Source organism: Sminthopsis crassicaudata, chromosome 5, assembly GCF_048593235.1.
Source record: "Sminthopsis crassicaudata isolate SCR6 chromosome 5, ASM4859323v1, whole genome shotgun sequence".
Taxonomy (NCBI): Eukaryota; Metazoa; Chordata; class Mammalia; order Dasyuromorphia; family Dasyuridae; genus Sminthopsis; species Sminthopsis crassicaudata.
Window position 1 is genome coordinate 195,099,830 of NC_133621.1, and position 23,797 is coordinate 195,123,626.

Sequence of the window (23,797 nt, forward strand, 5' to 3'; positions counted from 1 at the left end):
TGGAGACGAAACCACAAAGAAAGCCGATGACTGCCGGGAGGCAGAGCCGCCCACGCTAGGCCCACAGATCGGTCGGGGAGAAGGGAGCGCTGCCACCCAAGCCCCAGAATCACCGAGGTGACAACGCGGGAGGGACGCGAGGCTTATCTCAGGCTCCGCTGCAGGAAATCGAAGGGGACGCCCTAAGAAGGGGTAGGGGTGGGGGGAGGCAGGATGTAACTTACACTAGGTGAGTGCAGTTCCTCCAAAGAAGAAAGCACTTGGAAAACTCGAGCAGGAATGGGGGGGGGCGGGAGGAGGGGGAATCCCAGAGAGCGGGACTCAGACGGGGGAGCCCAGATACCTGGCTCCGCCAGCCCGCGTTCCTTCGCACCCACCCTCGGCCCGCCCCGGAAGTCCTCCCGAACCACTCCCAGCTGCCGCGCTCAGCTGTGGCCAGCCCCCTTTCCCCTCCTCCCTCCCCCGGGAGGCTCCAGCTTCTCGGTCCTCAGGCCCCGGCACCGACCCCAGCCTTTGACAGCCCGGACCGAGTTCCGGCCTCGAACGCTTAAACGACGCTCTGTCCGGATTGGCGGCGTCAGTGTCACGTGACCGGCAACGCTCCGCCGGCGCCAATTTCAAACCGCGGAACAAACTGAAAGCCCCCTTACCCCCTCCTCCCCCTCCCCTAGGCTGGGACTCCCCCTCCCCCCTCCCGGCGACCCCACCCCTCCCCCCCGCAGCCGGGGATCTGGCCGACCCGGCCCTCAGCGGCCCGGGGCCTGCTCCTGGACCCTGGCTCGGCCCCCGCGGGCTGAGGCTGAGGGGAGGCTCGGCCCCGGGAGGCCTGCCCCGGGGCGGTGGTGGAGGCAGCAGCCGGCTTGCTGAGGTGAGAGGACCTCGGGGGCGACAGTGGTGGGGGTGGGGGCGGCCTCTGCTCTCGAAGGGAAAGGTGAGGGCCTCTGGTCTGATCCCTTTCCCGGGAGGGCCCTAGGGACCCCGGCGGGGTGGGAGCCCCGAGTCTAGGAGGGGGCTGGGCTAAGCAGCCGCCGCCCTAAAACGGGCCTCCTCCGGTCCCCAGCTCCTGGGCTTCCCCGGAGATTTGGGCCGGCCCACGGAGCCCCGGAAGAGGGTCGCGGGCCCGAGCTTGGACCCCAGCTTTGGAGCCTGGACTTCCGTGGCTTTCTCTGGGAAATGAATGGCCCGGCGGAGAGGTCCCCGGAGACGCGGCCGGGCCTGACAGCACACCGGACGGCCGCCGGCGCTCCGTTGCACTTGGGCCACTTTCCGCCTGTGCCGCCTCAGTCCCTGCCTCGGACCGGAGGTGGGCAAAAGTGAGCCCTTCGGACTCCCCGGCCGCCCGGGCTTTCCCAGAGGACCTTAGATGTTTGGTGTTTGTTATGCACCTTAGATCCGGGTTTCTATTATTTGCAAATGTGCATTATTCAGGTTTACTTTCCTTGAAGGCTAGAACCAAATTTTGCTTCGTCTTCTAGTATCCCCTCAGTGTTTTAACACTAGGTCACACAGGCGCTGTCAAATGCTTAACTGGGGTAAGGGACGCAAGGGAACGGAGAGAAAAGAAAGAAGCAGGTCTGTTAGACGGGGGAGGGGAGGAAATAAAGGGTCCAGTTTGAGATGGAGGAACCTGGAAGAAGTGAGAACACAAGTCCAGGAAGTAAAAGGTTAAAAAGAGCCCAAGTCATCTTGTCAAATGCCTATGAGATCGAGAGTTGTGTTCCCCAAATTATGTAGCAGGAACCTGGGAAAAAGAATTTCTGATTACCAGCATGACATTTCCTAACAGAATGACTGGATTTGAGGGATGAGTCTTTTCAGAGTATTTGAAGATCCCAAGACATTTGTTTCCTTCCTCCAGTCTTACACATGTACCTTAGCATGAAGAAAACATCAGAGTCCTGAATTCGAATCCTGACTGCCACTAACTTGTAGAAATTAAGCAAGTCAGTTCTCTATACATACACATATATATGTATAGTCTCTATGTATTTTTTCTCTCAGAGCTGCTTTAATTCTGCTTTGCTCATAGAGCCCAGCGCCTTTTCCCATGAGGGCATACTTGCTGTGCTCTACGGGTAAGGTAGCTCAGAAGTACAAGATGTGCAGTTAGAGAGTCTACTCCAGATGTCCAACCTATGGCGGGAGCACTCGCAGCTTGTATTGGTCTGATCAGTCACAGTGGGGCACATTATAACTGGACTAACATAGGGGTGTCATTGGGAAGGAAGGGCAGCAACCTCATTTTCTTCATTAAAAATAAAGCTAATAACTACCCTGCAGGGATGCGGTTTTTTTTTTTTTTTTTTTTTTAACTAAATGAGGTAATAATTGTTAGATAATTAAATTTAAAATGCCATACAAATGTATGTTCCTAACATTACTAGAGGTCCATAGATTGAGAGCTAAAGGAACCTTAGAGATTAGCCTCTCATTTTACAGATGAAGAACTTGAAGTTTAAAGAGATTCTTATCAGAATATAGCTGAAGCATTGTATTTAGTTCTAGGAGCTATATTTTAGATAAGACATTTAAGAAGGGATGGAATGTCTATCTGTAGGATTGGGTGGTGAGTCAGGATGGTGAATATTGAGATGATGTAACAAGAATCAAAGAACTGAGCATGGTTAATTGGGAGAAGGAAAACTTAGGGGGACATGATAGTATTTGAAGGACTGCTGTGTAAAAGAGAGAGTAGACTTGTTTTTGACTTCAGAACACCTAATTGAGAATAATTGGTAGAATTTGCAAGGCCACTTTGGACTGTACAAGGAAAAACTTTGTAATACGGGTCTTACAAGGTGGTGGCTTCCTTCTCAGTGGAAATCTCAGTGTAAAGAATGGATGACTTGTCCACTATGTTATGGGATGAAGTATGAATTAGAGTAGATGGCCTTTGAGATTCTCAGAAGTTACAATTTTTCTAAGATTATATAATTAAAGAACACCAGAAACAAAATTGAAATCCAAGTTGTCTTAATCCAAATCCATCATTTTTCTGTTGTGCTAGGCTACAATAAATAAAAATCTCCATTTTCTCCTTCTTTAACACTGTCTTGAGGTTGAAAGTTTATTGTAATATCTTTAATATGAATTTTCCATCCTCTTGGATTATTTCAAAGAAATGTGCCCACCAGAAGCAGCAAGGCATAGCAGAGATAGTGCTAACTTGGAATCAGGAAGATCCTACTTTTTTTCATTTATTTTGCCATTAAATGTGACTTAGCCATAGATAGATCTTAGGTTCCACTTTTGATTTGCTTCAGTGAACTACTTTCTTACCACTAGATTGAATGTTTCTTGCAGAACAGGACTTTTATCTTTTTTTTTTCCTGTCAAAATATGTATTAATCTACTTGCATTTCTGCTTCATAGAAAGATTCAGCATTCCTTTCTGCTAATTAGAATAATTTAATGGAAGCAACTTTTAGCTTACATTTAATAGTAATTTATAAAATATAACACTAAATTCCATGGCAAAGTAAAACTTTTGCTAGCATAAGCTTGGAGTCTCTGATTTGCCAGTCAGAAAAATATTAATGTTGCTGCTAGCTACGGTCTAGGAGAAAAACTAATAGAAACCAATTATTTATTCCCTTTCTAGCCACTCCCTGTAAGAGTGAATTAAAGAAGAAAACATATCAACTCTTACTTTGGTTAGGGATAAAGACCTATAATTTCAATAGTTCAGGGAATTATTGGATGAGAAAGTCTTCTTTATAATTAACGGGCACAGAGAAACTGAGTGACCTCTTCCAGAGTTATTACAAAGCCATATTTGTTAGAAGTGGGACTTCCATGAACCCAGGTTTTGTGGGTGTGAGTCAGCGCTCAAGGATATGGCCTTTTTCTAGGTTGATCTTTGTATACTCTGTACCTAGGGCAGTACCTTGTACTAATGGGTGATTAATATTTGACTAAAATTGACTTCTGTTTAATTGGGATTCTTTTGTCACTGAAGCCTAACAATTCTTTGGATTCATTCTGATGATCAAGATTAGCTTCTGTGAAGAAGAATGCCTTTCTCTACAAACAGTTTCTTTCACAGCCTCACAATCCATGTTAAATTGCCTCTTGTTCCTTACAGATTCTATTCTTGTTTTCAATGGAGAACTATTGCACAGATTCATGATGAAAACTAGCCCCCGCCGGCCCCTGATTCTCAAGAGACGGAAACTCCCTCTTCCTATCCGTGATGCCCCAGGTGAAGGAGCCAAGGAGGAGCCCAAAGGCACTCCTGCTCAGCAGGAGTCCGGCCAAGTGCAGCCATCCAAGGAAGTGGCAGAACCTGATCTTCAGAAGTTTCCAACGGGCATCAAGATCATCAACCATCCCACCATGCCAAACACCCAAGTGGTGGCAGTTCCCACTAACACAGACATCCAGAGCATCATTGCAGCCCTCACTGCCAAAGGGAAAGAGAGTGGCAGCAGTGGGCCCAACAAATTTATCCTCATCAGCAGCGGACGGGCGCCTGCCCCTCCTGGATCCCAGCCTCCCAACCAAGGAGAGGAAGTGGCCAAGAGGCCAGAAGTGGTAGCTGAAAGCATAGGACCGAAACCTGCAACTAGAGATGTGACCCTATCCAGACCACTAGGAGCTCATTCCAGTCGGGGATGGGAATTGGAGGGCTGTGGTATGTGATGTATAAAACAAGGAGGTGGGGAGATTTGTATATATTACTAAACAGAGAATAGTGGTAACCTGGTGACAGGATTTTTTGTTTACATTACATTCATTATTTGTTTAATGTCTAGATATATCACATTAAGTCTGAAACCCTAATAGAAATTAATCTGTTCTTTGGTCTTGAAATCTTGGTTCCCAGCAACTGGGTTCTGAGACTGAAATTAAAATTCAGCATTTCCATATTCCTTCTTAATTTGATAAAGGACTTGCTGTTTATTATTCCGTTAGTTGACCGACAAAGAAATTATGATTAGTCTTTAGTTTATGGCAAAAGTACAGGGATCGAAAGTGATTTATCTTGAGTGAATAAGTTTTTTGATAGGTTAAATAGCCTAGTTTTCAGAATGATTAAAATCAGAGTATCTTAAGATCCAAGTGAGTTTCTCTCAAAACCTAGAATGGAACAAAGCAATTCAGGGCCATCTTAGGTCACAGGTTTTCTGATTCCAAAATACTGAATACTAGAAAATGTTCCTCAATTGTCTATTTGGATATCAGGGAGATAGCTTCTGGAATAGCTGCAGGCAGGTAAAGAGGATCTTTGATTTATTTCTTCATCAGCTGGAAGTGAGGCAGCTGGCTGCCTTCTCGATGATAGCCTGACCAATATTCAGTGGTTGGGAAAAATGAGTTCTGATGGACTGGGTTCCTGCAGCATCAAACAAGAGATAGAAGAGAAGGAAAATCGACATCTGGAGCAAAGTCAAGTCAAGGTGAGTTTTCTTAGAGTAATGTGAGCAGAAGGGTCAGGATCATTTTAGGAAGTTCCTAATAAAGGAAAGTGTCTTGAATGGCCAACTATTACAATCTCCTGGTTCCAATTCAGTTTCCATTACTGCTGAGATGTGTAATAATAGTCAATTCCCTTTGAGACTTTTTCTCTCGTGCATGAAATGGGAAGACTATAAATATTGCTCTGTAAGTATGAATCTTTGAATTGCATGAACCTTTAGAAGTTGTCTGTTCCAGTGATCTGTCTGCCTAGTGCATGAGTCTTGTCTAAAATATCTTCAACAAGTGATCATTGCCTCTTGCCTGTCGTTTTCTTCACTATGTCTAGTCATCATTCTTATTATTCTGCTTTTTTTCTATCTTTTCTATCTGTCGTCTTCTCTGCACTTATGTCAGGGCCAGTCCATGCTCTCCTCACTTCTCTCCTTTCCAATATGTCTCCCACATAACTGCCAAAGTGATATTCCTAAAGTGAAAGTTTGACACATCTTTCCTATTGAAGAAGCTTCTGTGATAAACTACCATCTTTAGGAAACTTCTCTGTGCCATTTGAAACTCTTCACAATATGGCTCCAATATCCCCTTCTAGGCTGATCATGAATTACGTAAGCCCCATTTACACCCTATAGTACAGCCCAACTGACCTACTTAACTATTCTCTATTCACCTCATTCTGTTTCACAACTCCCATTCTTTGCATAGTCTTTGCCATGCCCAAATGCTTTCTCTTCATCTCTGCCTCTTGAAATCCTTTGGTCTCATCAAGGTTCAGATTAAGTGTTATTTCCTTTAAGAGACATCTGTATTTACTAAGACTTTTTTTTTTTTTTTTTTTTACTCATCTGTGGACAGATGGTGGGGACCGTCTCACTTTTGTGTATCTAATATATAGTATAGTTACTAGCCTATGGTAGGGACTTAAAATAAAATTTTTTTGATCAACTGATTCTATTCTTAAAAACCTGTATTAGTTAAGAAATTTTCCCTCCTACTGCCTCTTTGTAAATTCAAGCGTGTGTGTGTGTGTGTGTGTGTGTGTGTGTGTGTGTGTGTGTGTGTGTGAAGAAAAGCCAGTTTAACACATTTTGTAGTGGGAGTAGGGGTTATTAGCAGTAGAGGAGCTGAGATGTTGAAGCTGTGCTGTCTTTCAGTTTTTTGTGTATGTGGTTTTTTGGTGGAGAATATTCAAGCATTTGTTTTGACTATTGTAATGATGATTGGACTTTCATTGTGTTGAATGTTTCTTTTTTAAAAAACTTTAAAAAATATTCTGAACTTAAGAAATAAAAGTGGAATAAGAATTAAAACAAAATGGAATGAAAAAACAGAATCATACCTGAAACTACATATCTCTTATGTACCACTTGGTATTCCTTTCAAATATACAACAAAGTTATTATGTAACTTTTTTTTCACACCCTAGAAATGGCTACCAATAGACAAAAATGTGTGTGTATGTGTGTGTGTCAGTTCTTTATCTGGATGCAAATAGCATCTTACTACATAGGATTTTTACAGTTAATTCAGGTATTTGTAATAGTCATAATGACTTGATTGTTCAGAGTTTTTTTTTCTTTTTTTTTTTCCTTGCTGAGGCAAATGGGGGTTAAGTGACTTTCCCAGGGTCACACAGCTAGGAAGTGTTAAGTGTCTGAGGCAAGATTTGAACTTGGGTCCTCCTGACTTCAGGGCTGGTGCTCTATTCACTGCGCCACCCAGCTGCCCCATAGTCCCTGCTTTTAAGGCACATCTACTGGTAGGATTTAGTGTTTAAATAGACAAATTAAATCCAGTGTAATTTGAATCAGGTTATAGTGCTAACAAAGGGAACTGGAAAGATTTCCTGTTGGAGATAGTACTGCAGTTGAACTTGGAAAGAGCTAAGAATTATAAAAGAAGGTGGTATTGATAAGGAATATTCCATTTTCTACAAGCTGGTTCTAATTCTGTACTTTGGAGCAATATTTACTAAATATTATCTCTCTTTGGCATGACAACCTATCAACTATTTAAAATGTTAAGGTACTGTCTAGGAGGAAGAGCTATGTTTGTACAAATGATATGGATGTTCTTCACATATAAGGCAAATTCTCCTTGCTGAATACTAGTGTCCTGGTTTTTTTTGCCAATTACTTTTAGAGACCCAAACATACATGACTAATGGTGCTCCTTGGCTGGCACTCTCTTTGGGAATTAGACAAGGGGACCTCTCAGAACTCAGATCAAGACCATGGGGGAGGAAGTCTGCACCTCCCACTTTGCTACAGCTACTTCTGTATTGGAAGGCATCCAGTTCCCTTTCTTGTGTTCAAATTTCTCAAGAATTGTCCTCCATTCCTATAGAATAAAGGGGCTTAGGTCTCTGTCTGCAACTAAGCCTGTTTCAGTGTATTACAGGCAGTGTCCACCCACTCACCTGAAATGTTGAGGCACATCCCTAATGATCTACTCACTACTCTTCACACTGCACCAAACTACAGCTGTCCTAGTTGCTAAAATGAAAATAGTCACCTACTCTTTGAACCTTCTCTTGTCTGGTTAAGCAATCAGAGTTCAGAATGGCTTTGTGCGAGAGCCTTGCTCCTTATTATGTATAATCTTAAGTAAATCATTTAATTTCTTTAGGCTTAGTGTCCTTATCTTTAAAATTAAGAGGTCACAACAGATTATCTCTAAGTACCCTTTTCATTCTAAATTAAGTAATTTCATGTTTATGTGACATGGATTTGTTCTTTCCACCATTCCTGTTGTCCCTTCTAGCCTCAATCCACTGTATCTCCTAAAATGTAATTCCTATATAAACAGCATTTTAAAAGTGACTAACAAGCTTAGAGTATGATGTGATTGCTAGATCCCTTGTTCTGGACACCTTAATACAGCCTAAAATCACATTAGCCCTGTTGTTTGCTATATCACACTGCTACTTCCTGTTAAACTTATCAACTAAATTTCTTAGATCTTTTTCATATGGTCATTCATATATACATCTTTAAACATCAAATATGATCAAAGATCATATTCATATAAATATCTTTACTTCTTTGAATCAATCTTTGTATTACCTAGTTTCATATACCTTCATATGTCTCCTTTCTCTGGACTCTATTTGTCAGGATCCTTCCCCAAACTGTAAATATCCTTAATGTAGTTTGACCAGAGCAGAGAACAATGGTATAATTCCCTATCTTTCAGTTACTTAGACTTGTTAGTGTTGCCTTAGATCATATTAGCTTTTGGGGACTGCCATATCACACTGTTGATTTCTATACAACTTGGAATTCACTAAAACCCCTGGATCTTTTTAATATGATCTGCCTTAGGGAGCAGTTAGGTGGTGAAATGGATAGAGCACTTAACCTCTGCCTCAGTTCTTCATCTGTAAAATGTGAATAATAGTAGCATCATTATTGCTGGGTTATTGTGAATCAAATGAGATAATAGTTGTACACAGTGCTTACATAATGACTGGCACATAGTAAGCACTATTTAATTTTAGCTATTGTGATATTTTTTCTGATTCTGTAATTGTGCACTTAACTTTCAGAACCCTGGCACAGTACTTTTACATTTATTTCGATTAAGTTTTATCCTTAAAAGAGTTAGTCCACTATTCTAGCATGTCTGGATCTTCTTAGTTCCTGGTTGTATTGTTCAATATGCTAATTATTCCCCTAACAACATTTGATCTGAAGATTTAATATATGTGTACCATCTTTATCTTTAACTTGCATATTGAATAGGATAAAACACCTATGGGATTCCAATAGCTATAGTGTTCAAGTTGATGTCATTTCAGTAACTGGACGTCTATATATCTGTTTACACAGTTGTGAATACATCTGATTATACTGTGTCAATAACATCCCTTTGACTTACCAGTTTGCAGTTTTGCCTAAAATAAAAAGATTCTTAATCCATATTGAGTCATAGTAACTGCTGTTTTCCTTTTTAAAATCTTCATAAGCCACTTTGCTGTAAGAATACACCTTTGTGCTGATCTCAGTTCCATGGCACCTTTTTTCAAAGGTCATGAGCAATAATTCAGCATTCATTTCTAAATTCTACAGTGTGTTGAAATATAATTTTGCTTCTATCAGATGATTTGAAATCTTTAAGAGCAGTTGGATGCTCTCTTGTCTCAAGTATCTTGGATTTCATTTTCCTGGTATTTTTTTTTTTTCTTTCATTGCCATTTGAAGATTATTCTTATTAATAGAGACTATAGAGGCAAAATAAAAGTTTGATTTTTCTTCTTTGTCATGTTATAACCTTATCTCCCTAAAACCTGGTCTTATTTCTTGTTTCCAACATAGCATTTTTATTGTCCTTAGTATTTATTGCAAGCCTCAGTTCATGTTGAATTTTAACCTAATATTCTTACCGAATTTGGCCATCCTTTTGTAATTCTGTTACCTATCTCTGATGCGATCTCATATATATGTTTTCTTTTACAGTTAAATCTCATCACTGAGTTCTCTCTATATATTAATTTTTTTTTAGATATCATCTCCTACTTTCTTCATCAGAATCATTCACACTTTTGTCATCAAATTTTGTTCCTCCTTTCTTTTTGGACTCTGGGATCTTCCTACTTTTTCTTTAAATTGATCTTTCTCTTAACTCATATGCTAGACTATGTCTAGGGATTCTTTCTTATAACAATTTATAAAATGATATAATTCTTTTAAAAGGTCTTATTTTTTAAAATTGATTTCTTTTTACATGCTTTAATATTCCTCCCTCGTACAACCCCACTTTTTAAGACTTCAAACAAACAAAAAAAACTTCCCCAAAACAAATATGCATCATTTAGCAAAATAAATTTCCGCATTGACCACGTCCAAAAATGTAGGTTTTCTTCTGCATTTTAAATCCATTATTTCTCTGGCAGGAGGTGGGTGGCATGATTCATTTTCAAAACTTTGTCTCATGGTGTATCATTTCATTAATCATAGTTTAAAGTTTTTCAAAGTTGAATATATAATGTCATTGTATAAATTGTTCTAGATCAGAGGTTCTCAAACTACGGCCCGTGGGCCAGATGCGGTCCACTGAGGACATTTACGTGAGCCCCACTGGGTTATGGCAAATGGGCTGAGGGGCGGAAACAGAATGTGAGCTTTTGTTTTTACTATAGTCCGGCCTCCAACAGTCTGAGGGACAGTGAACTGACCCCCTATTTTAAAAGTTTGAGGACCACTGTTCTAGATGAACATTTTACTCTTTATTAGTTCAGAGAGATGTTCTTACAATTTCCTCTACAATTGTCCATTTTGTCATTTCTTGTGACACAATATGCTGTTATATTCATGTACCACAATTCTTTAACCTATGGAGTTTCTTCTTATTGTTTGAAATCAGTTCTAAAATAATGGAATCATGATGCACTTTCTTTTTGTCATTTCTTCAACCTTTGGGAAGTCATAGGATTTCAGATTTAGAACTGGAGGGGACCTTGTAGATCATCTAGTTTCAACTATGTATTTTTTTTTTTTTTTACAAAAATTTTATGCATAGGTAATTTTCCATTATTGACAATTGCAAAACCTTTTGTTTCAAATTTTCTCTTCCTTCCCTCCACCCTTTCCCCCAGATGGCAGGTTAACCAATACATGTTAAATATGTTAAAGTATAAGTTAAATACAATATATGTATACATGTCCAAACAGTTATTTTGCTGTACAAAACGAATCGAACTTTGAAACAATGTACAATTAGCCTGTGAAGGAAATCAAAAATGCAAGCAGACAAAGGTAGAGGGATTGGAAATTCTATGTAGTGGTTCATAGTCAACGCCCAGAGTTGTTTCGCTGGGTGTAGCTGGTTCAGATCATTACTGCTCTATTAGAACTGATTTGGTTCATCTCATTGTTGGAGAGGGCCACTTCCACCAGAATACATCCTCATACAGTATTGTTGCTGAAGTATATAATGATTTCCTGGTCCTGCTCATTTCACTCAGCATCAGTTCATGTGAGTCTCTCCAGACCTTTCTGAAATCATCCTGCTGGTCATTTCTTACAGAACAATAATATTCCATAATATTCATATACCACAATTTATTCAGCCATTCTCCAATTGATGGGCATCCACTCAGTTTCCAGTTTCTGGCCACTACAAAAAGGGCTACCACAAACATTCTTGCACATACAGGTCCCTTTCCCTTCTTTAAAATCTCTTTGGGATACAAACCCAGTTGTAATGCTGCTGGATCTAAAGGTATGCACAGTTTGATAACTCTTTGAGCATAGTTCCAAATCACTCTCCAGAATGGCTGGATGTATTCACAATTCCACCAACAATGTATCAGTGTCCCAGTTTTCCCACATCCCCTCCAACATTCTGCATTATCTTTCTCTGCCATTCTAGCTAATCTGACAGGTGTGTAGTGATATCTCAGAGTTGTCTTAATTTTCATTTCTCTGATTATTAATGACTTGGAGCATCTTTTCATATGGCTAGAAATTCATCTATGTATTCTTGCAAGTGAGGAAGCTGAGACAGAAAGAGATTAAGTGGCTTTCCTAAGATCCTTTAGGTAATCAGGGTTAGAGCTGGAATTTGGACCTGATCTTCTGACTCCTTATCTTCCTCTGTACCCTGGTTTTTCCCCAGTGAAAATGAAAATTATCCCCAGGGAACTGAAGAATTTATCAGCTTCTCAATCTGATCTATTGGAATGAACCATTCATTATTATATTTTTTTCTCTTTGCTCAATTTGTGATTTATGTTAAAAATTTGTTATCTACTTCATCCACCTGGCTTAGTGGATTGCAATATACCCCCCGCGACAATATATTCTTTGATGGAAATTCCTATGTAATATATAGCAAACCATCCAAATATGAGTTCTAATTTAATAATGATAAAATATTTTGAACTTACTCTTTCTAATATTTCAAAAATATATGATTTGACTATTTCCACTGACGTAGATTGTGATCCCCTTGAACTTTAGTAATTGGACTTTGTGAATTGATATGTCCAAAAAGTCAATCATTCTACAGCCAACTTGTTAACAAGCTTCTTGAAATTAGATAGCTTGGTTCTCAGGCAAAAGTCCTTCACTGAAATTTTACTTAAAGCCTTTCTGTCCTGGAAGGAATTGGCCGAGTTTACATTCCATAAAGAACTCCATACTGCCATGACTTATCAATAGGACTTCTGTGAACTATGAATCATTTCTGGAGAATTCTTTCCAACACACAAGACCTATATAAATTCACTAGCACACTGCCAGAATGTGAAGGGAATAAATATTTTTCTCTGTGGAACAGCATTTGGGGCTTTGCTGCCATATCAAGAAATGCTTTATTTCTTTAAATTTTATCGTGCAAAACATTACCCTATTAGTCAGTACATTATATTCAACTTTACCATATATTAACCCATCAACCAAGCATTAGGTTTTACATCTGATGGGGGCATTTAGAATATATTACATATGATTGTGAAGAAAGAAAGATGATGGAAATGTTCATATCTACTCGGGGGGGGGTAGTTTTATTATTCAGGAACAGACTATTTTATTGTATTTTATTGTCGCCAAAAGAGTAAAACTTATTTAGAATAAAAATGGGTAAAAACTATTGCCAAAAGATGAACACAGAGAATTGTAAATTTGGAAAAATATTTGTAGCAAAGTGAATCACATGTGATTTAAATATTTCCCAATGTTGTGTTTGAAGTCAAAAGACCTGAGTTCAAATCTCAACCCTGCAATTTACTAAATTTTTTTTTTTTTGTGACCTTGGACAAATTGCTTAATTTGTTATCCTTAAGAATAATTCAGACTGATTAAGCCAATCTGGTAGTCTGATGTTATCAGAAATTCAGTTCCTCCTAATTCTGTGTAACCATTTACATCAGACAACTGGATTGGCTTAAGTCAGTTTGGATTAGTATCACAGATTTAAACCTGGAAGAAATTTCAGAGATATAATACTGAGTGGTCTGATATAAATAGGTTATCACAGAGTTAGAAAGGACTGAATCTCTGATAATTACTTATAGGACAGGTCCCAGAGTTAGATGGTTGAAAATGAGTTTCCTCAGGAATCATCCTCTTGAGTAAGAGGATTTTTTTCCCAAGAGATGGACTCTAGATGGGCAGCTTTGATAACTGGTTTCTCTCCTCTTTTTCCCTTTTTGTTGTTCTCTTCCTTTGGCTCTCTTTTTGTCCTCAGGTGGAAGAACCCCCAGCTGCCTCAACCTCCTGGCAGGATTCTGTATCAGAAAGACCACCTTATTCCTACATGGCCATGATCCAGTTTGCCATCAACAGCACTGAGCGGAAACGCATGACCTTGAAAGACATCTATACCTGGATTGAGGATCACTTTCCCTACTTTAAGCACATCGCCAAACCGGGCTGGAAGGTCTCTATAATGTCTCTATAACAACCAGGGTCCAGGTGACCGAATCCCCACTGTCTGGTGTCATGGAAGAACAGTTGAAAGCAGAAGAGACTAGACCCAAAAATAAATGCATCTGAAATTTGAGTGTATAATGTACTTCCAGTAACTTAGGCAAAATAGCCAAGAAATTATCTATTCAGTTCCTCCAATTTATAATACCATGATATTTTGTTGTTCACTCCAGCACAGAAAGTAGTTCAGATTTCCACCTTGCCCTTGTTTAGTAGAAAATACTCTTAGCATGCAGCTAGATGTCATGTCTTACTATATAACTTGCCCTGAAATCATCTTTTAGAATAGATTACGGAATTTCATGCTTGAAAGTCTCTGGAATATCTTTCCAAGTTTCCATGGTTCCTAATCACACTTTTAGAGTTAATGTAGAATAACTTGCTTCAAATAATCTAGCTATTAGAATTTCTATTAGGGTGTCTACAAAGGCTGATGAATCCCTTCTATATATTGGTGGGATTGGCAAGTTTTTAAAGTGGTCTACCAAGGGTCTGACCCCTCAGGAGAGAGGATGATGGCAGGGAGTGAAGCACAGTGCCGTGCATTCCATCTACTGGCCTCTGATGTGGTAGAGAATAGTTGGCCCCTAGTATGGACTGTCTGGGTAGAGCCCTGTCCTAGGAATTGGAGCAGGTTATAAACAGTATTGGAACAGGCAGCTGCCCTTGTAGCCCTCCTCAAGGACTTAGGTGATGGTGGTCTCAGTAGGTAATGGTCTTAACAGTTCTTCAACCACTATTAATTGAATTGAGATTTCATGGGTGAGGATGTTTCTTTTTTTGGTGCTACTTGTGTTGGTAAATTCCACATCAGCCAGGGCCTTTGAGGCCTCCTTGTTGTACCTTTTGTGTTTTGAAGATTCTGATATGCTCTTGGTCTGTTCATCTTTGATGTCTCCTATTCTTGTTGCATGAATCAGTCTTTGTTTTTTTGTTCCACCTTGCCTTCCACTCACTGCACGAGCTGTTATCTAACATGTTTCTGGTACTTTATTTCATTTATTTTTACATTTTTTTGAAGGTATATATTAAGGACTGATCCTAATTTTACACATGGAAAGACTTAGGCACACTGTCTTATAGCTCTGACAATCAACAAGCATTTATTTAGCACCTATTGTGTGTCAGGTGCTATGTTCAGCTCTGGGTAGACAAATTCAAATGAAACAGTTCCTGGAGATATTTTGTATAAGTATATACAAAACAGAATAATTTGGGAAAGGAAGGCACTAGTAACTGTAGGAAATAAGGAAAAGCCCCATATAAAATTATAATACTTAGGCTGAGTTTCAAAGGGAATCCCACACCAGGGACCAACTATTCTCTACCACATCAGATGGAAACTGGCAGCCAGTGACAAAACCAAAATTGACTGAGGTGTGTTACAAGGGAATGATTAATAGCTCTACCATTTCCTGCCTCTGTGATTTTTGACACGTCATTTCAATCTTCTGGGTTTTGATTTCCTCATATACAAAATAAGGAAGTGGAATCAGATAATCCCTTATGACCCCTTTCAGTTAAAGTTCTATGACTTTTTTGGTCTGACTTGCAATTCATTGATAGAAATATGCCTGAGAGCTCTGCCACTTAGAAAATTGAAACTACTATCCTATACTGCCTCCCGTTATGTGACCTCTGATTCTCAATTCTTATCTCCCTCAACTTTCTAGCATATGACACAACTTGACTAAATTTCTACACAAGTCTCTCTTGATATTAATTATTGATTCACTCTAAAACTAGTTTTCTTCCTTCCCCTAATAACTACTTCGATTCATCTCTTGATCTCTAACCTTAAAAAATGGGAGTAAATCACTAGCTTGTGTCTGGCTCAAGATCCCTGGGATCATGACCGAGTCTGGGGACATTGCAGTGGAGCTTTAGAGTAAGAAGTGTAGTTACCATGGGGCCAGAGACTTGGCCCCCAAAAAGGCTTTATTATGAAGAAGAAAATTGAGATTAGGTAGTTGAGTACCATCCTCCAATGAGAATCAAAAGTCATGTTTCCAAAACTGAAATCTGAATATCTCTCTCTCATTTCAGAATTCCATTCGCCACAATCTTTCTCTACATGACATGTTTGTTCGGGAGACATCTGCCAATGGCAAGGTCTCCTTTTGGACCATCCACCCTGATGCCAATCGTTACTTGACACTGGACCAGGTGTTTAAGGTGAGCATCCTGGTATGCAGGGGATGGCTACTGGGGATTATTTTTAGACTCAGAAACCCTTTCAGAATTGAGAGTGACAGTACTTATGAGGGAGTCAGATCATTTTGTTCTCTGATCAGCCAGTCAACACGTGCTAAGAATATAATGCATTATGTACAGTTGAAAAATAGTGGATAAGCTTTTGGAGGATGGGGGTGTAGGGGTAGATAAGGAATGTAGCAAAAAATTTTAGAGGTGACAAAAATGGCAAAATTTGGAGTTTTTTAAACTGAGGACCTAATTCCTGATGTATTAACTAAGGAGTTCTTTGTTGAAAGGAACAGTGGTTCCTATACCTAAAGCTCTTCAAGGAGTATTTTATGAAAGTGTTCTTCAGTTTGTCAGGTTTATGTTTCTTCCCATACTGGTGAAATTGACCGAATTGGTTGGTAACTTCAATCTCATTTCTTTCCCAATGCCTTGCTGTCTGCAGCCACTGGACCCAGGGTCTCCACCATCGTCTGAGCACTTGGAATCAGTAAGATTCTCTCTCTCCAGCTCGGGGCTCGGCCTTGTTCTCCTTTTGCTGCTCAGCATGACTTCAGTGGACAGGGACAAGATACCCAAGGAAGGGCAGGCAATCCCAGGGCCACGTGACTGCTGGCCTAGACCACCCCAAGGCTATCTTAGGCGTGGGAGAGCTGAGCTGCTTCATTACCTCTGTCTCACCTCCCCAGACGCATACCTGTTGAGGGATCACAACTACTTCCCTTTCCCTTCCCACAGGCAACAGCAAGGTGTTCAGCAGAGTGCAGCATGACAGGAGAACAGTGCCACAGACTTGGCATGGGATAGCAGCAATGTAAATGACATGAGTCTTGCAAGCAGCTATTTTCACACACATTTCTTTTCCTTTGCTCTTCTTTTCCACTTATTTAACCATACAGTCTAGCTCCCCAGGGGACACAGCATGGGTATAGTTGGGGGCACTGTTCTGCTACTGTTGGTCACTATGCTGCTCACCCTTCCCACAAACAGGCCATGGAGACAGGACCCATGGCGATCCCCTTGGATCACCTTTTTCTTCCTTTATGGCTATCAGGTGGCAGAGAGACAGCACTGTTCCAGAGCAGAGCAGCTGGTGGGGTTTGCTTCTCGTCCCTCACACCTTTCTAAACTAGGCTTTTTTCTTTTCCCTTTTTTGACAAGCAGCAACAGAAGCGTCCCATCCCTGATCTCCGCAGAAACCTGGGCATCAAAGCCGAGCTCCCCTTGAGTGCACGTAAGTATATGGGAAGAGCCAAGTTCAGATTCTGTTTATGAGCAAATCTAAAAAGAGTCAAGACTCTTAGGTTAAGTGATCAGCTTCTATCCTTGGGAAGAGGATCTGGGATTGAGAAAGGGGAGGAAGTCTGGCCCCCAGTGCTCTTGACCTCCTCCTCTCTCTCAGGACGGAAGATGAAGCCGCTACTCCCAAGGGTCAACTCATATCTAGTACCAATCCAGTTCCCAGTGAACCAATCCCTGGTGCTGCAGCCTTCGGTGAAGGTGCCATTACCCCTGGCTGCCTCTCTCATGAGTTCAGAGCTTGTTCGTCATAGCAAGCGGGTGCGCATTGCCCCCAAGGTGAGTAGTGTCCTTTCTCCTGTAAAGGTCCTCATCTAGTCAGTCAACAAATACTTACACACAAGTTCATTATGCTAGGTTCTGTGTAAGGATACAAAGCTGAATGTGACATGATTTCTCTCCTTGGGAAGATAAAAAACAGTTTTGAGAAGATTATATTCCTGCACATATTTAACCTATATCCTGTTGCCTGCTGTCTTAGGGAATTTGGGAGGTCAGGAAAAGAGGAGAAAAATTGAAACACAAAGTCTTACGAAAATAAATATTGGAAACTATATGTATTTGGAAAAAAAAAAAAAGATTACATTCTGAATTATGTTATAATTAAGTTCCAAAACAAAGAGATGGGAGGGAAAGTGCTTTAGGAATTAAATAGAAGTCTTTCCATCTGGGAAGGGTCATTAAAATCTTTCTGAAGGAGGTGCCCTTTGAACTAGTTATACCAAAAGAAGGAGGGGCAAAAGAGAAAAAATGTCTTAAAACAAGATAAGCAAAGGCAAAGATGCAGAAAAATACAGTAACTGTTAAGAAAATGATAGTTCATTTTGCTAGGATTGTTGATTTGTCAAGGGAAATCGATTAGGCTGGAAAGGTAGGTTGGGGGACAGTTTGTAGGTCTGAAAATATCATGTAAAGGACTTTGCAATTAATTTTATTGACAGTGGAATGCCATGAAAAGAAATAGCCAGAGGCTAAAATGATTAAAACTATGATTTAGAAAGGAAGCAGCTGGTAGTGGTCTGTAGGCTAGATTAGAGAGGCTAGAGACCAGAAGTGGAGAAATAGTTGACATTTTTGTTGTAAAGGTTTGGGATTTGATAATTTAAAAAGGAATTTAAATAGAGAAATATCAGTAATGATGGGGAAAAGTAGACAAATGCAAGAAATATTTCCAAAGTAAAATCAAAATATTTTTATGGGGGCAAAAAAAGAGAAGTCTATGTTAAGGGAAAATGGTGCTACTATTATTAAGAATAGTTTTTAGGAAAATGAGTTATATCTGGAACATAATAAATTGATTCTGGATGAGATATCCAGGTGAAGAATTCCAGAAAGGATTAGAAATGTTGGCTTAGAATAGCCAGAATTAAGGCTACAGATTTGGCAATAAATTATGCAAAAGTAATTAAATGGATGAGATACCAAGAAAGAATTTAAAAAGACAAGAGCAAGTCTGATGAAAGAATGTTAGAGAACCCTGTATTTGGTTTGGGGAGGAAAACAAAAACCAACAGAGGAGATATCATGGTCAATCAGAGGAATAGGAGAAGAGCTAGAAGAACTGTAAATACTAGAACAAAAAGAGGATTTCTAAGATGAAGGGTGGATGCTGGTCAGAGGCCTAGAGTTCAAGGAAGGAGGATAACTGAAAAAGGGCCATGGACAGCAAATTAGATTGATTTCATTAAGCAATCTCAGTCCAGAGGTCAGACAATGGTAGAGATGGAGGAGTGTGAAAGTGAAATGTTATATTTGCAGACTTTTTGTCAAGACTTTTTGACTAACTTTTCAGCAAGGAAGAGCAAGACATGATATTTTAAAAAAAACAAAAAAACATTGATATAGGGAAAAAAAAAGACTGAATTGGATTATTAGAGGGTCATGGGAAAATTTTGAAGAGGCAGTTCCAGGAAGGTTGTGGGTGCAGAAGTCAAATTATGAAAGATGAAAGTGAAAATATATCAGGCCTCATTATGGAAGGCATTGTACTAGGCTCCAGTTTTAAATGTAAAATTAGCCAATAAGCTTTCATTAAGTACCAACTGTGTGCTAGGCACTGTGTCAAATGTACAAAGAAAGGCAAAAAAACAGTCCCTGCCCTTGAACTCACAATTTAATTGGGAGGAGAAGGGGAGACAACATGGAAACAAACTATATACAAAATAAATAAGAAATAAATCAACAAAGGAAGGGTGCTAGAATTAAGAAGGATTGGGAAACACTTCCTGTAAAAGGTGAGTTTTACTTGGGACTTTTTAAGGAAGCCATGAGGTAGAGATGGAGGGAGAGCATTCTAGGTAGGAGGACAGACAGTAAACAAACTCTGAGTGAAGAGATGGAGGCTCTTGTTTGGGAAATGACTAGGAGCCCAGGGTCACTTGATTGCAGAGTACATATAAGAGGTATGAGATATGAATTATAAGAAGAGATCTGGCAAGCTAGGGAAGGGGGCTTTATAAATCAAACAGGAGTTTATATTTGATCCTGGAGGTAAAAGCCACTGTAATTTATTGGGGCGGAGGAGGGACATGGTTGGACTTGTATTTTAGTAAAATCACTTTGGTAACTGAAGGGAGAATAGACTGGAATGGGGAGAAACTCATGGCAGGCTATTTGCAGTAGTGCAGGCAGGCAGGAGCGTCTGTCCCATTGAGGGGAACAAGAGGTAGAAGGACTTTGAAGAGAATTGGGCTTTGAGTTTAGGAAACTGACAGGGTGACAGTGTCCTCAACAACAATAAGGGAGATACAGAAGGGAGAGGGTTTGAGGAGGAAATAGTGAGTTCCAATCTGAGGCTCGTAAGAGCACATTCAGCAATATAAGGGACTTGGAAGAATTAAACAAATTCTCAAGTGTTTAAGATGGAGAAAGGAAGGAAGTGTGACTGGTACAGGGGTGATGGCCTGGAACAAAACTGAGAGGTCAGAGTGTGGGGGAAGAAGAAAGTTTGGTAAAGGTAAGGCAGATTTTGTAAGAGAATTCTCATCCACTTCAAAGGTGGTGGCATTTGTGGGTGAAGTCAAGTTCCAGGTTATGACCATCCATGTGTGACTGAGGTGGAGTAGGCTGTGGGAAATGAAGGGATTGAGGAACTGGGAAGTTAAAGAGTGATTAAGGGAGTATTAGTGTATGAGGTGAATATGGAGGACAGGAGCTAGAAAGGAGAGAGACTGTGAGTTAATTAACTACTGTATTCATTGAGAAAGAAAGGGATGTGCCCTGAAGGTTGTATAGGATAACTGATGTTTTATAATACTTTAACACTTATAATGTGCTTTATACTGTCTCATCTGATCTTCAAAATAATCCTTTGAAATTGATATTACCTAAGATAAGGTAGTACCCATATTACTGTAGGTATTATTATCTGTCCTTTATAGAAAACTGAGACCTGGAGAGTTAGAGATTTCCTTCAAATCACAAAAAAATAAAATAGCAAAGCTAAGGTAGCAAATAAATAACAGTTCATGGAATTGAACTGTATCTCTAAGGTTTCAGAGTGATGTTATAGACAAAAAAGTGAGAACCTAGAAAGTTAAATTGTAGGAATGATGATTTAACTGAGGCAGAGAACCAACTTCTCAATCGAAAAAGCTTTATTAGATCCTGAGATAGGTTATCATAATTAGTGCAATCTCTTTCCCAGGAGAATTTTGAATAATAAGCTAGAGTAATTAAATTCTGCTCAAAGGCAGAAGATGGAATATGAACCCAAGAAGTCCTCCCACCATTTTTGTGTTCTGCTTTCAGGTGCTGCTAGCTGATGAGGGACTTTCTCCCTTTTCCACTTCTGGATCACTGAAAGAGGAAAGAGCCCTACCTGGGGAAGGGCTATCTCCTTTGTTTCGAGCTCAGTCTGTCAAAGAAGAAGATCTCCAGCCCATGGAAGAACTATCCCAGTTCACAAGACCTATCAAAGTGGAAAGCCCCCCCCTAGAAGAGTGGCCTTCACCCTTTCCGGTGGTCAAGGAGGAAGTACCACATCCTTGGCAGGACCCTTCCCTTCTCTCTACTTCCAGACCCAAGAAGACCTTCACGGGGCTCAAGTCCCCACCACGGGGCGTCTCTGACATGCTTGTGATTAAGCGGAGGGAAAGGAGGGAGATGAGCCGATCGAGAAGGAAACAGCACCTTATCCCACCTTGTTTGGAAGAGCCAGAACTCTTGTTCCCAGAGATCCCTGGACCTTCCAGACAAAACACAGATCTTCCCTTCCTTCCAGAGGCATCAGAGCCTACCTCCCAACTCAGCCACTCTCAGGATGAAGGAGGTCCCTTTAAAACACCAGTCAAGGAGATGTTATGCAAGCTACCCATTTCGTCCACCCCCAGCAAAGCTGTTCTCCCCATGACCCCAGATCCGTGGAGGCTGACACCCCCAAGCAAGGAGGCAGGGCTCGACTTCAGCCCAGTGCGCACTCCCCAGGGATCTTTCACTCTGCTGCCAGATTCCATGGGTCTGCTAGATCTCAGCACTACCCCACTGAAAAATGTTCCTCTCTTTGAGTCACCCCATGAGCTTCTTAATCCAGAGTCACTTGACTTGGTCTCTGACCCTTTCAACAGCTCTCCTGTCTCAGATTCTGAAGCCCCCAAGCCGGGCTCCCCTGAGATGCACATCTCCAGCCTTTCTGCCAACCGTTCACTGACGGAAGGCCTGGTTCTGGACACAATGAATGACAGCCTCAGCAAGATCTTGTTGGACATCAGTTTTCCTGGCTTAGAGGAGGATCCCCTGGGCCCTGACAATATTAGTTGGTCTCAGTTTATCCCTGAATTACGGTAGAGCCCAGCATTCCCTACTAGTTCAGGTTTGGCAAATAGCTGGGTGGTGTAACGGTTGGACCACTTCCCATACTCTTGTGTGATGGCAGCAGGGCTGCCAAAAGCTGGTGAACCTGTCTGCTTCTCCCAATTAGGGCAAGGTAGCCAGTAATGTTCTAGCTGTCTCCTGATCCAGCTAGCCTCCTGATGGCTGTCCATTGCCTGTCCCAGAGCTTCCCCCAAGGCACTCTGTGGCCCACCTGCCCTCCTTACCAGGCACTTCTGGTGGAGGAGCTCCCAGCCCTGTTTGTGCCCAGAAGCTTCTTCCCTCCTCTCCCTTCTCTCCTCTCAGTGGTCCTTTAGGGCCAGGTGGTCATTGTAAATAGTGTATATTCTCCAAATTATCCTCTAATTATTAACATAACTTTATTTCCTTAGATCAGTATCCTGGGGGTTGCCTATGGGTGGGAAGGGTGAGGAGGGGTTTTGTTTGTTTCCATGGCTTGCTTTTGGTCTTCTCTGAGAGACAAGGGCTTTGTGTTCATGACTCATGGGTTTTTCTGGGTCAGGAATGCACTTCTCAAGGTTTCTTAACCCACCGTGCATTCAGAATAGGAGATCTGTTTTCCCTACACTGGAATTCTGCAATAACTTTCTGTTGAGGATTGGGCGATTCTTAGTGGAACAAAGGGAAGCCATAATACTGCTGCAGATTGTCATTGTAATGGGATCAGTTCCCCAAAGCTGAATGGGGGGAGGTATGAGGCTACTAGAGGATTCCTTCTGAGATAACAGATTTTGCCAAGCGGCCCTTAGAAGGTCTGAGAAGGGAGAATTTGGCCAAAGGATGGGTGGGATTGGGGGGGAGGGGTGTGAGATCATAAGGTCACCCTTACTTATACTGGATCCCCTCCTTTTGCACTTCAGCACCCTCTAAGCCAAAGTTCTATCATTTATATTAGGTCAGAGCCTTAGGCACACACAATTATAACTGCCTACTCAATAAAGGCCAGGGTGGAGAAGTTGGGTTTTGTAAAGTATTTGGTGTCTGGAGACTTCTGAGTTCTAAGGAAAACATGAATCATCACATGGCAAGGATTGAGGGGTAGGGGCGGGATCAGTATGGTACTGAACTTTGGGAATAGGAGGGAAGAAAGAGAGGGGCTGTTCTAAAGAAGTTAGCCCTGACTACACTGACCAAAACTTGACTCTCAACCTCCTACTATCCCTTTTAACATTTTCTATCTTGCTCTTAAACTCTGCATCTTCGTTGTGTAAAAAGAATTTTTCACTCAATAGGACAATGGCTAGCCTGAAATCCTTTCCCTGCCCACATTTTTATTTGCATCTTCATGTAGAAGTAAATCTTTAGCAAGTGCTGAATAAGAATTTGAAATGAAAACCAAAAAAGGGGGCCTTTGAACTGTTCAGCTCTTTGGGAAGAAGATGCCCTTCTTGGTTTCTCCTACCCCATTCAGTTAATTATTGAGGATAAAACTATCCTAAGGTAGTGATCCATTTTCATCTGGGATTCCTAGGGAGGCTTCCCTATCTATCTCCCCAACAGCCCACTAAGAATACAGTCAGGCTATTTTTTTGAGAAGGTGTCGCAACTAAACACAGTCTAAATGTACATGAAATTCGAGGTTTCTAGATCTAATGTTATGGTGAGACCACCGTTTCCTC

At 40.9% G+C, this 23,797-nt stretch overlaps 2 protein-coding genes across 11 annotated transcripts in view; one reads left to right on the top strand and one right to left on the bottom strand.

The window, feature by feature from the left end:
• Positions 1-23,797, bottom strand: part of RHNO1 (RAD9-HUS1-RAD1 interacting nuclear orphan 1) — a 41,607-nt gene that overhangs the window by 2,643 nt on the left and 15,167 nt on the right. Inside the window, exon 1 of one of the 4 annotated variants that reach the window (XM_074269288.1) lies at positions 225-512. The exons of 1 other annotated variant lie outside the window; for it this stretch is intronic. The gene's annotated coding sequence lies outside the window, so the exon portion shown is untranslated. Of the gene's footprint in view, positions 1-224; positions 513-23,797 lie in introns of those variants that run through there. 2 more of the 4 variants (XM_074269292.1, XM_074269289.1) reach the window with 2 other exon arrangements.
• FOXM1 (forkhead box M1) lies at positions 19-23,409 on the top strand. Of its 7 annotated transcripts, none has more exons than XM_074269276.1 (9): positions 19-117; positions 4,085-4,633; positions 5,248-5,399; positions 13,606-13,797; positions 15,894-16,022; positions 16,495-16,539; positions 17,211-17,283; positions 17,452-17,627; positions 21,099-23,409. In XM_074269276.1, the coding sequence occupies exons 2-9, from the start codon at positions 4,126-4,128 to the stop codon at positions 22,131-22,133; spliced, it is 2,310 nt and encodes a 769-aa protein (XP_074125377.1). In that variant the 5' UTR covers positions 19-117; positions 4,085-4,125; the 3' UTR covers positions 22,134-23,409. The 7 variants fall into 7 exon arrangements, with proteins under 7 accessions (XP_074125377.1, XP_074125376.1, XP_074125378.1 ...); XM_074269275.1 differs by lacking the exon at positions 19-117 and adding an exon at positions 721-868; XM_074269277.1 differs by lacking the exon at positions 19-117 and adding an exon at positions 721-868 and having other exon boundaries at positions 17,214-17,283.

What these genes read in the sequence shown, in the direction of transcription:
- FOXM1 (XM_074269276.1), top strand. Translation starts at nt 4,126, where the DNA reads ATGATGAAAACTAGCCCCCGCCGGCCCCTGATTCTCAAGAGACGGAAA. An exon ending in TCGCCAAACCGGGCTGGAAG is followed by an intron (nt 13,798 to 15,893) that starts GTCTCTATAATG and finishes CTCTCATTTCAG; the next exon opens with AATTCCATTCGCCACAATCT. An exon ending in CACTGGACCAGGTGTTTAAG is followed by an intron (nt 16,023 to 16,494) that starts GTGAGCATCCTG and finishes TGCTGTCTGCAG; the next exon opens with CCACTGGACCCAGGGTCTCC.